The sequence below is a fragment of the Diaporthe batatas genome (assembly GCF_019321695.1).
Source record: "Diaporthe batatas strain CRI 302-4 chromosome Unknown Contig00009, whole genome shotgun sequence".
NCBI lineage: Eukaryota > Fungi > Ascomycota > Sordariomycetes > Diaporthales > Diaporthaceae > Diaporthe > Diaporthe batatas.
In genome coordinates this window covers 2,283,019-2,296,950 of record NW_025408556.1, presented here as the reverse complement: position 1 = coordinate 2,296,950, position 13,932 = coordinate 2,283,019, and the positions used below count along the sequence as shown (strand labels likewise).

The 13,932-nt window shown below is 37.5% G+C and overlaps 1 protein-coding gene across 1 annotated transcript; it reads left to right on the top strand.

Moving 5' to 3' along the window:
- Positions 1-10,047: 10,047 nt before the first annotated feature.
- Positions 10,048-13,052, top strand: KVR01_008021 (uncharacterized protein; the record flags this gene model as incomplete). Its single annotated transcript, XM_044788880.1, has 8 exons — positions 10,048-10,911; positions 11,071-11,317; positions 11,377-11,574; positions 11,678-11,783; positions 11,863-11,914; positions 12,015-12,122; positions 12,268-12,657; positions 12,870-13,052. 8 exons carry the CDS (start codon positions 10,048-10,050, stop codon positions 13,050-13,052), a joined length of 2,148 nt encoding a protein of 715 aa, XP_044642999.1.
- Between the last annotated feature and the right edge of the window lie 880 nt (positions 13,053-13,932).

Here is a 13,932-nt window from a genome sequence, read left to right as displayed (position 1 = left end):
CCCCCCCCAGCCAGGGGCTCGCAGGCAGATGCAGATAATCGAGCCCCAGCCGACCCAATGGTGTGCACATTGAGATTTGTCGCCTTGTGGCTCTGACCATGATCGCCCAAGCCACACCATCCAGCCATTTCGCCGTCTTCTCCGTCGACGGGCTTCTCTCCCAGCCAGCCAGCAGCCAACCTCGGCGACACGAGCAGGATGCCCGAAAGAGGGGATCCGTCCTAGCGCCAGGTACGGGGCGCATCGGCATGGGGTGGATGCATTGGCGGCGGGCGATGCATGCGAATGCGAGAGATGCTCAGACGCCACATCTTGGTCTTCTGGTGCGTGTGCTGCTGCTCTGCACTCATGAACCAAGTAATAATAAACTTTGCAGAACCCTGATTTTGTTCGACATGAACCATCTGGGCACGCACACAGACTGACTGACAGATAGGCACATCTTGCACGCCTGCATCAATGCCAGATTGGTTGCGCCAGAACATGCCCAGACTGCAGATCCCACCCATCCCATTCGACTGCTCGCCGTCGCAGCTTGCGCGCGGGTGCAAGACACACACACAGACACACTGACACCACCTCGAAGGATCAGGCACAGTCGCAGTGACATTCCGGCATTCGAGAACCAGAAAAACGTGGCTTGCCAGGCCTGCCCGCTGACGTGGCATCGATTAATATCTGGCCCTCGATATAGACAAGCACCTCACCCCTTCCGGCGCCCCATTGGCAATCCCACCTCATCTGCATCGACCAGTCGCAACATTTCCTTGATCCCTTTCGCGCTGCCATCCCTGGCAGTGCCGTATCCTGTCATGTCGAATCGACGTGCTCTGACCTGCCCTGTCAGCCTGTCAGCCTGTCAAAATCTCGGGGCGACACCGTGCACACCTCCAACTGTTCCATCACGGTCGGAGCCTTTGCTCCCTTCCTTCGGCTCGGTAGTAAGGCTGTAGGGCTAAAGCGTATCTGTGGCCGGGCAGGGCCTCGGACGTATCTCACAGCACGAAACAAGATGGGCTCGCAAGGCTCGGCAGCACCAGCTTGCGGTCCAATGCCTATTGCTTCCGGCCACCTTGACACGTCCGAGCGTGCTCAAGTGCTGACCGACGCCCACGGCTGCGCTATCTACCTGCGGTGTGGTACGCGGTGCAACTCCTCGCGATGCCATGCACGCACAGTGCCCTCATGCCACGAGGTTCTTAATCCCCGAAGTACATACGCCAAACGCCACCGCCCGCAATCCACTGCCAGTGCCAGTGCCGGTGCCAATGCCAACGCCAACGCGAACTACTGCACCAGCAGCATCAGCCGCAAAGTCTCACAATCCAGCTGGCTGACAGACATGCCATGCGAGTCGAGCAGCACAACGCATGTAGGTAGGTGCCGTGCGACTCGATTCTCAACGGCTTCTAACGCCATGTGGGCATGGGTGGGTGGGAAGCTGGCAGCTGGCAGCTGGCAGCTGGCAGCGGGCAGCGGGCGACCCTGCATCAGCCCAGGCCCGCGTGTCCTTTGAGTCTAGATCCCAGTCGATCCCAGTCACCACCCCGTACGTACGGTAGGGGAGACTCTTTCCTTCTTCTCGAACTTCATGCTTCGATTGCGGAGATTTGGAACTTTCAGCTTTCAGCCCCCAACCCACTCTTGCCCCGTCCCAGATCCACCTTGGGACATCATGATGCGCTCCGGGGCGACGACAGAATCCGCCTCGACTCCTCGCCTCGGGCTGTTGATGTTGAGTCTGTTTCCAGTTGATGGAGTCGCGCTGCATCTTCAGCGCCATAACATGTCGTGCAGCATTCCGAGTTCCCCCCACGAATCCCGGATGGACTTCACCACACCCACACACTCGTCTTGATAACAGGACAGGCTGGACAGCCCACGGATGGCAAATCATTGGCAGAGTGGGACAGCCAGATCCTTGCTCTCCCGTCTCTCTCTGTCCAGTACTCCGTACACAGACCTGACAGACACCATCCACCCCAAACACACCGCCCCAATTACCCGTTTCCCTCGATGCAGCCTGCAGGTCATGCCGCCCCGGGCCTGTCAGATTGCATCAACGCCCGCCCCGGACTTCTATGTCCGTCACCGCAGGCCCAAGTCAGTGGTGGTGGTGATCCCGGCAAGGCAAGGGGCCCCATGCCTGCGGCAGCCCCGGTCAGTCAGTACCACAGGCGCCAGAGTTCATAGGTAACGGGGGGTAGAAAGGTCTTAACAGGGGGTGGAAAAAGTAGGTCTAACAAAAACTTAACGGAAAATAGGCTCGAATATATAGTAAATTTATACCGATAGAATATATATATTAAACCCCTTATCTTCCATAAAAAAAACTATATACTTTCCTCTACTAAACACCTAAACTACATACAGTATATACCTATTATAATATCTTATAATATTAGTCCTTTTAAAAGTATAGATTTTAAAAATCTAATATTAGAATATATTATATATATATAATATATAAGTATATAAAATACTATAATAGTATAATTAAATAATCTAGATAAGAATAATAATAGTAAAATAAAAACTTAATAAGTTATATAGACTTTAAGTTAGACTTAATATAATATTATATATAGACTTTAATTTAATATATATATATTTAATATATACTTTATATATATTAACTATAAATAGACTTTTATTAAGGATTTTAAATTAATAGTTATAAGTAATAAATAGTTTATAATAATTATATAAAAGTTTAAAATCTTTTAATTATACTTAAATATCTTTATATAAGTCTTTATAGGATTATAAGTATTATATATATTATTAAACTTCTATTTTAACTTAATTATATAATAGATAAAATTTAAGAAGTGTTTATAGAGATTAAGAATATAATAGGTATATTTATAATATATATTATATATATATTAAATATTCTATAAATATAATTTAATATAGAAAGGTTATTTAATAGAAGCTTAAAGGTCTTTAAGACTTATTTAAAGTTTTTAAGTATAGTTTACTTTTATTTATACTATATATATATTATATATATACTAATAAAATACTTAGTTTTAATTTAATTTATATATTTATATATAATATATAATATTATTATAATAGAATTTAAGTTTATAGTTATATTAATAAGTTTATTATTACTCTATACTTAGTATATAATTAGGTTAATATTAAATATATATAAGATTTTAATATTATTTTAAATAAAAGGTTCTATTTAAAGATATATAGGGTCTTTTAATAAGAAATAAAGAAATAATATATATTATACTTATAATTAATTTATATTATATATATATAGTAAATATTAAGTATTAAAGTAGTAATAATAAAAGAAAGATATATATCTATATACTATTTATTAAGATAAACTATTATATAAAGGGTAAATAATATTAATATTTTATAAAATAAAATATAAAGATATTATATATATATAAAATATATACCTTATTAATATATTTATTAAGTTTTAATAGTTAGTTACCCTTAAAGTTTTAATAGAGAGTTATAGTATATAGTATATTTAATTTTAAGTACTTTATTTAAAGTAGATATACTTTATTTTTAGGTTTTATATATATTTAATATATACTTATTATAGAATATTTATACTTAGGTTAACTATATTAGTTAAAAGTATATATATTATAGTATATATATTTATAATATATTTTAAGTATATACTATTTATATATTATATATAGGTTATAATTATATATAAGGTTTAAAATCTACTTAATAATAGGGCTATTTAATTAAATTTAATATATTCCTTCTTAAAAATATATATTAATTCCCTTTCTTCTTTATTATATTTTAAGAATTTTATTTATATTATTTATTATTACCTTATAAATTATTTAAAAATTATATATAATATTCTATAAGTTATAAAGTTTATTAATATATTAGTACTTATTATATATATATTAGGTATATATTATATATATATTATATATATACTAATAGAGTTTTAAAGTAATTCTTATATTTCCTTAGTTTTATTTATTTAAAAGAAATATAATAATAAGATATTATATATAATTAGTAATAGCCTAAATATAAAAGATTAAATTACCTTTTAATTTAAAAATAATAACTTTTATAGTATTTAGAAGGGTATAATATAATAGGTAAGTATTATATATACTATTAGTATATATTAAGGGTATATTAAGTATATATTAAGTATTAAGTAAAAGGCTCTTTTAATAATAACTACCTATTTATTAATATTAGATATATTAAATATATAGATTCTTTAATAAAAATTAACTTATTATATACTATATATATATTTAGATTATATACTTTATATATTAGAAGTTCTTTAAAATTAACTTATTTTTAAAATAATTACTAATAAGGTTACACTTTTTCTATTATTAAATAAAATAAAAAGTAAAATATATACTTTATACCCTTAAGTCTATACTAAATATATACTAATAATATATTAGACTTTAATATCTATATATATACTTTTATAATACTATAAGAATTAAAATTTATATTAAACTCTTTAAATTACTCTTTAATATACTTAAAAGTATTAAAAGAGCTAGTAAAGTAATACTATATTTATAATAGTATTAAAATTTATATAATTATAATTAATATAAATAATATATAGGTTAAAGGTATATATTATATATATAAGATATATATTATATAATATTAATCTTTATAAAACTTAATAACTATTTATATATTTTAAATTTAAACTATAATTAAACTAAATATCTATAAAATATTTATATATTTTATTAAGTTTATATTTATTAAAACTTTTAAAAAAGTTCTAATTATAATATTTAGTATATATTATATATATTATAAGAGTATAAAAGTATTATAAAGTACTTTAAGTATATATAAAGTATATATATACTTTACTTTAAGTTAAAGTTTTAATTTAAAGGAAGTAAAAGCTATAGATTATATTTATATTTATATAAGTAAAATTTAAAATATTAAATTTATATTAAATATATACTTAAAAGAATTTTAACCTTATTAAAATTATATATATTAAAGAGAATAATATAGTTAAGTATAAGGTTACTTTTTTAATAAAGGTTATATAATAAGTATACTTTATATAGGTATAGTATATATTTAATATATATATAGTCTTAAAAGTATTATAATAAAAAAATAAAAGTATAAAGTTAAATTATAATTAAAATAATAAATAATTTAATATAATATATTTTCTTAAAGCTAAATTTAGAAATAAATATTCTTTTAAAAGCTATATATTATTAATAAGTAAATAGATAATAAAAGAGTTTAAAAGACCTTATAACCCTTTAAATCTATATAACTTAAAATAAATTTATATTAAGTTTATATTAAGTATAACTTTAATATAGTCTAATAATAATATTAAATCTCTATAAATACTTTCTTTTATTTAACCCTTAACTTCCCTATTTATATTAGGAATATAGCTTTTAAGTAAAATATAAATATAGCTTTAATATACACTTAATTAATACTACCTCCTTTATTTTAAAATAAACTATTTCTATATTTTTAAAAGTATAGTATATAATAAGTATATATAAAGCCTTATATAATATTAAAACTAGTTATTTATTAAAAGAAACGTTAAAAGAACGAAAAGTAAAGACTATATTATTAGAGAATATTTAAAACTTAGAAAAGAGTATATAAATAATATATATAATAAGTATAGTTATAAATATATATATAATATATATTATAAAGTAATTATATTTAAATATTATTATAAAGTATTAAGCCCTTATTTTTATTTATATATATATATAGTATATACCCTTAAATATAAAAATAAATAAGCTTAAAAATTTAAACTAAATTAAATAAATAAATATATATATAGTATATACTATAAGTATACTTTAAAAAAATTTAAACCTTAATAATAACTATAATTATATTAATATAATATATATAAAGTATATATAAAATATATATTATTATAAGTAGAATAATAGCTATTATATTTACTACCTTTAAAAGTATAAGCATCTATAAAGTATTAACTTAATATATATTAAGAGTATATAAAATATACTTATATTTATTAAGGGTAGGCTAGATAGTATTATTATTATCCTTATTATTAAAAGTAAATAGAAGAGGGGTAGTTTACTATATATAATTAATATATATAAAGTATATATAAAGAGAGTACTTATATTTTATAATAACTATTAAAGGTAGAGGTCTTAAAGGTAATAAGCTATAAATTATTAGTATATACTAAGTATATATAAAGTATACCTTAAAAGTAAGTTATAAACTAAATAACTTAATATATAATTATTATTAAGTATAAATTTAAGGTATATTATATCTTAATTAGTAGAATTCCTTTTTAACCTTTATAATTTTAATTAAGGTAGAATAGATAGAGATAGGGTAGGTAGAGAAGGAGTTTTAAGGTAAAGTAATAGTATATATATAATATATACTTATAAAGAGGTTAGTATTAATATAGAGATAGAGGTTTAATATACCTTAATTAACTTTAAGTTAAGTTTTAGTTTAAGTATAGTATATATTAAATTAATTATAAATAGCTTTATAAGTAGGTTTATAATATATACTTTCTTAAAGGTAAATTTAATATAAAGTTATTATTATATTAAAAGAGGGATAAATAATAATATATAGTAAGTAAATCCTAATTATACTATTAGTATATATTTAAAGGGTACTATATATACCTTATAGTAAAAATAAATACTATATACTTTAATAAACTCTTAATTAATAGTATTAATTTATATTAAATTTTAATATATATTAAGAGGATATTATATATATATATATATAATTACTTTTATATTAGTAATATATTAATTAATTAGGTCGTTCTTAAAACTATAATTAAAGCTTAATATTAATTAAATATATACTTAATATATATATAAGGTATATAAATTTAGACTTTATAAAGTAGTTAATATAGCGCTAAGTACTAGAATAGATAAAAAGCTTAATAGCGCTAAAAAGTATTAGTTAAATATATACTATATATACTACTTATATATACTTCTAAATAGCTATATTCTTAATAATAGAGATATTAATATAGTTAGAGTTAATAACTAGAATACCTTTAATATATACTCTATATACTATAATAAGAAATAACTTATTAGTATTAGAGTAAGCGTTATAAAAGTAGTAATAAAACTAAATATACTAATAAGTTTTTATATATATATATAATATATACTATATATATACTTAATTAGTTAATAATAATAATACTATATATAATATTATTAATATTAATATTATAATTAAAATATATAGTTAGTATATATATAATATATACTTTATTAGTACTTATATATAAATATTAATAATAGAAAGAGTTATATTAAGGTTTAAAATAGTTATTAATACTTAGTATATTTAAAGTATATATATAATATATACTTATTAAAACTAACTATTATTTTAATTAAAGTAACTTAAATATAAAGATTAATAAAATAAACTATATATAATTAGTATATATATAGTATATATACTATATATATATAAAAGTATTAACTAATTAGGATGTAACTAATATTATTATTAGTAATAAGGTTTAATTTACTAATATAAGATAGTTATATATATTAGATATATATTAAAGGTATATATTATAATAGTATTTAAACTAAAATAAGTTAGTAGTATTATTAATATAGTTATTATTTAAGTAGATTAGTATATATATAGTATATATTATATATATATATATTAAAAGTCTTAATATTTTAATTAATAGCTATTTTAATAATAATTTATAATTAATAAATATATATTATATTATATATATAGTATATATATTATTATATTTAAATATACTATATAATTAATAATTAATTATATATTATTAGTATATAATACTATATATTTTAAGTATATATTATATTATATATATAGGAATACTATAAACTTATTAAAATAGGATTTTTTAATTTTATATTAAAAGTATTTTATTAGTATATATATAGTTAAAATGTATATTAGAGTAGATATATACTAATAAAATAGTATAATAATAATAGTTATTATTATTAAAAAAAAAAAGAAGGAAGGAATATAAAATAATAAAGTCTCTATAAAGTATATATTATATATAAACTATATTTATATATAATTACATCTCTATTTACCTTATAGTATATCTTAGATATACCTAATTATAATTAATTACTATACTAATCTACCTATAGTATCTCTATAGTATACCCTAAGTATGGCGTCCCCACCCCCTATTAAGTTTTTATTAGACCTACTTTTCCTACCCCCTGCCAAGACCTTCCCACCCCCCGTTACCTAATACCTGCGGGCGCCATTATCTCGGGCGTCGAAGCAAACTTGGAAACTATTGAGCAAGTGCTTATGCTGTCGTTGTTTTTTTTAAATCCACCGCGGGAGTGCTGTCATCCGTACCGTATCTGTACTTTTAAATTATCGGAATGCCCTTGCATGGCAGGCTGGATGGCCTCGGTGCAGGTCATTCACTGCCGAGTCACGGCGTCGTCGTTATCAGTGCGCGGTGATTTAGCTGCTGCTCTCCCCCGACCAGGTATTGGTCAGCTGGCCCTTTGCTCACAATGCCGGCCTTGCTTGCTCTGCTTGCTTTATCTTGTCCTTTTAACATTCGCAGACAGGCTGGGTTGGGCCACCGGTTCGTATAAGACGGGCAGACAGCTGACAGGGTAAGCTCAAGGCATGATCGACAGCTGGTTTGATTGTTCATTACCACTGGCGAACAGACGGGCGCTGGGGATCTACAAGGTTCTCGTGTTCGCACCTTGTTATTATCCGGCGGTGCCTTGGGGAGGAGAGCGTGCCTGACGCGGCCAACTACACCTGGCTTATAATTTGCCTGTATGAGCCGGCACTTCGCCGTCTTTTTCACCGCGAGTGTGGCTTTGAATGGCGACGAGAGAGACCGCCTGTCTTTTTGACCAGCGGTTGATGACGTGCAGCTTGTTGAAGTGTGCAGTACCTCCTGAGGGTTCCCCAGGTTGGGAACTGCCGTTGGCTTTGCTTGACGTTACTTGCACAATTGATGCTTGTTGAGTTTGCATGTGTATTCTGTTGCGGCCATTCTCAGACACTTGCTGTTGTTCCGGCTTGGTAGTTGAGGAACTGAAAGGATATGATCAGTACTGCTCAACTCTTTTTGTCGTGGTGTCTCTCTCTGCATATTCATGGCAGTGACTGGTCTCGCTTCTATTCCGTACAACTACGTTCGAAGCCATACACGGCGCCTTCATGCAGTGGCAGTGTCATGGCAGTAGAGACGCCACCCGTGGTTTTTCGGGCCGGTTTCTGTGCCGAGCTGAAATGTTCACTTGTTGGCATTGTGTTTTCTATTTCAAGCGCTGGGTTTTTCTATCCTCGAGCGTCTACCACTTTGTGAAGGCGCCACATACGTTTTACATGTATGGGGATTCGAAACGAAACCACTCTGTGCCGAGCTGAAACATTCACCTGTTGGCTTTGTGTTCTTCAACTGCTGGGTCGTTCTACAGCATCGGTCTACCACTACCTGAAGGGACCGTACGCCTCTGGGATATATACGGATGAAGAACGAAGCCACCGAAACATTTCCATTATGGTACGGTTGTTGGTGAAAGAAGGAAGAAGCCTCACGCGAACAATATTGTCTTGCGAGTACTCGTCAGATTCCAAGGCGGAATGTCAAATAACCTCACAACGTTATCCTCTCGAGAGCCATTTGCCACGGGTACAATTTGTCTCTTTGTGCCGACAGGACACAAACAAGCCACTGCTTCCGGCCAGCACAAGAGTTCTGGCCGCGGACCGACCTTTGTCACCTGCCTGTACTTGGGCAGCAGAAGACGGTGTTACAAAGCTGAAGGGGGTCAATTACTTACCTACGTACCAAAGCCAGGTTGACCATGCTCCCAGCATCGAAAGTGCGACAACCCTGCCAACCAGGTCGGGGCCCCAAGCTGGACACTACACTGCGATTGATGCTCGGCTGCCTTCGTTTGATACAATTCATCCCGGAATCCGGAGCAGACGGACATGTTCGTCTTTACCGCGGGAGGTGGGGGGAATAGAGGCGGCGGGGGCGGGGGCCGAGGCGGACGTGGCCGTGGAGGTCGAGGGGGCAGGGGGGATGGAGGCAATCTTAACCGTGGCGGACGCGGAGGGGGAGGAGGGGGAGGTCCAGGTAATCAAGGCGGTGGTGCCTGGGGGAATCAAGGAGGGGGTGGCCGAGGAAACAGAGGCAACGATAATCGCGGCGGACTCGGCGGGGGAGGTGGAGGGAATAGAGGCGATGGCGGCGTAGGGGGCCGTGGACGAGGAGGGCCCGTTCCAGCAAGACGTGGCTGGGCCGCAGCAGCACCAGACCCGATAGTCGAGGCCCGGGGCGCACTACCAGGTGTGGCCCCCAGAGAAGACCGACGCTACTGGACGCAATTCCAAAAGACGATCAAGTGGCCCTCGTGCAACTACTTCGAGTACCACAGACGAGGCCTCTCGCGCAACCACAGGGCACCCTGGAACGATCCCAAGTTCCCGTTCCTGTTCCGCGAGCCGCCAAACCCGCAGCGGGGATGGGACGGGAGCTATCAGGTCGACGCCCGGGCGGCCATCGCGAAACAGCTGGCGGGGCGGGTCGGGTTCGAGAGAATGCGCTCGATCAACTGGGGCAGCTGGCCGAACATCAACCCGGAGGCCACGGCGGGCGCCGTGAGGAACAGGCTCGGGCGGCTCGGGGTCCGGGTGCAGCTTATCAAGATCCTTGGCGTCGGGGGCAACGGGGTCGCGTGCCTGTTCGAGGTGTGGCCTGGCGGGGACGACGGTGGGCCGAGCAGGAAGGTCGTGGTCAAGTCTGTGCTGAAGGCGGGACGGAACATGCGTGCGGAGCGGCAATATAATATGGTTCGTCGGATTCCCGCCCCCTCGTGTCCTGTCCTGTCCTGTCATGTCCTGGAAACTTGGCAGGCAGGCAGTGATGACTATACCATGGGATGCCGCGAAGTTATTGGATGCGGTGTGCACAACGGCCCTGCTGATGAACTGGGCGGCTCTTACCTTTAGGTCCTCAAACGGGCCCCGCATATCGTGCAATCACTGACCTGGGGCCGCGAGATCATACCTCCGACGGCGGGGGCGGACGCGGCCGCGCTCCGGGCGCTGGCGGACAGGTGGGCGCCCATCGACAACGACCAGACCATGATGGCGTTCGAGTTCATGAAGGGCGGGGACTTGCATAAACTCATCAGGAAGGTGGCCAGGGAAGGGAGGACTGTGCCCCAGGCGGTGTTATGGCGCATCTTTTTCTGTCGTGAGTCTGTGGTCTGACATCTATCCACCCATGCAACCAGTACTGAGTCCTCCACAAAGTCGTCAGGGCCTGCATAGCAATGTACTCGCCGCCGAGGTCCCTGACGCGGCGCCCGGACGGGACGACGGTGCCGGCGCCTGAGCTGGGCGACCAGTTCGGGCCTGACCTCGACGAGGTGCTGGCCGACCCGTTCCCTGGGTCGAGCCGGCAGCCACCTGGCTTCGACCTTGTGCATTTTGACCTTGATCCTCAGAACAGTACGGTGATGTCGTGATCCCCCCCCCCCCTCTTCAGTGGATGTCTGCCTAGGTATGGCAACATTGAATACGTGCTGACTGCGGTGGTGTGTCGTGGTTGTAGTCCTGATCGGGGGCAGAGACGCTGGAGAGCACACGGTGGCGCCTGTCGTTAAGATTGGCGATCTTGGCCTGGGCAAGATCGTGGAGGATCCGGTGTTTGAATATCCGTGGGTGGACCCCTGCGCGTTCACGTTGTCTCCTGGTCGGTGCTGGCTGATGCTGACGCTGACGTATTTGCGCCTGTAGTGAGGGTGCCTGGGGCTGGCGGCGGAAGGGCAAGACCATTCAGCTGTTGCCGGTATGTGCTAAGTAACCACGGTCTTGTTGGCGGGCAGGGGGTGTTGCGGTCCCATCCAAGATGCGAGTCGGTTGGTTAACCTCTCCTTGGGGCATGACAGGAGCAATATCACAAAGAGTGGGATTACATACAGACGATACCAGTCCTCGAGCGCCACAGGGTGGCGGGCCGGTACGGGGAATGGAGCAACATCTTCCAGGTTGGACTTGTAAGTTGTTACTATTACTGCCCCCCCCCCACCCCCTTCCCTCTTGCCCTTCCTTCCATAGGCACTTTACATCAGACGAAACTTGAGAACCACCACCTACCTGTCCGCTACTTATCACTGACACACCGCGCCAACAACAACACAGTGCATCCAAAGCCTGATAACAAGAGGCTACCCCCCATACCCGCCACAGGCCATAGGGCCCCTGAACGCCACCACGGGCCCGCCCAACCCCCTCTTCGACCGCAGCCCGACGACCGTCATCCGCGACTCGGGCGGCACGCCCGTGGCGACGTTCTACACGCACGGGTTCAACCTGGCCTTCCAGGACGGGCTCGACGAGGACTTCCTGCACCTCATGCTGCGGTGCCTGGCGGACCTGCCCTCGGACCGGCCGCCGCTCGTGGAGCTGCAGGACCTCATGCGGCGCATGGAGGGCGAGGGCGCGGGCGGCGCGGGCGGGCGGGTCGTGCCCGGGGAGGACGTCGCTGCGAGCCGGGCGTGGTGCAATTGGGCCTTTGGGGAGCCTGCTGCTGTGAGTTGGCCTGCTTTGCTGCGGTTACTCTTCTTGTGCTATCACTTTTTTTTTTTTTTTCTTCCGCACTCTCCACCCCGTGACCAGTGATCCCCGTCTACCTTACCTTACCCTACCTAACCCTCGTGATTTCTTTCCTCCTCCGGCTTGGGGCTGGGTCATGAAGATTGGATCTTGGTCAGGGCGCTGACAATCTGCGAAACACACAACAGCCCGCGGCACCAGCGGCAGGAGACGACGGGTCCCTGCCGGCGCCGCACTGGGCGGGCAATGACCGGCCGCCGCAGTGGGAGGCGCCGGACGAGCCTGGTGCTACTGGGGACGTGAATCCTGGCCGTACCCGGCCGGCTTTTATGGATGGTGGGGGGAATGTGCCTGGGCTTGCGCCGCGTTGATGGATTTTGATCCCGGGGGGGGGGGGGGGGTTAGAGCTGAGTTGCTTGTTTGTGTGCTAGTACTTATGTAGATAGATGGGATTGACTTGGGGATCGCCGCTGGATAATGGATATTTCTAGTGAGTATTGAGCATGACTTTGGTTTGTGGTGAGGCAGAGATGGTAGGGGAGGGGGGTCTCATGTTAAAGAGGTTGTGATTTTGTAGATGTTAAGATTCAAACCATGCTGCGTAACCGCACGGGGGACTGGGTTCATATCTGCTTGATAGGGGAATCAATGCAAATATTTAATTAATCTATAGTCGTTGAGAAAACCTGTGTGTGTTGTGGTGGGATCAGACGTGATTATTGCTGCTTTAACTGTCTGTTTCACGTGATCCAATTTTATGTGGCGACCCACTGTCTCAGAAAAACGAGAGTTGCCCCCCCCCCTGTTTTATTACCCCTGTCAAAAATTTTAAAGGTTTTTTAAAAAGTAGTCTTCTTTTAATAACTCTATTAATACTTAACTTAAAAATATATAAAAAATATATTTATAATCCTTATTAAAACTTTTATATATTAATATTTTTTAAGTATTTATTATTAAATCTTTTTTATATAAAGTATAGAGATTACTAGGTTGATAAAATAAGTAAGTGTACGGACCTATTAAGTAGTTCAGCCTATAATCCTAGTAATATATAAACTTTAAATAAAAATTATTTTAAAATTTCAATTTTATAAAGAATTTTATAAGGGTTATAAATATATTTTTTATATATTTTTAAGTTAAGTATTAATAAAGTTATTAAAAGAAGACTACTTTTTAAAAAAACCTTTAAAATTTTTGACAGGGGTAATAAAACAGGGGGGGGGGGGCAACTCGTTTTTCTCAGAC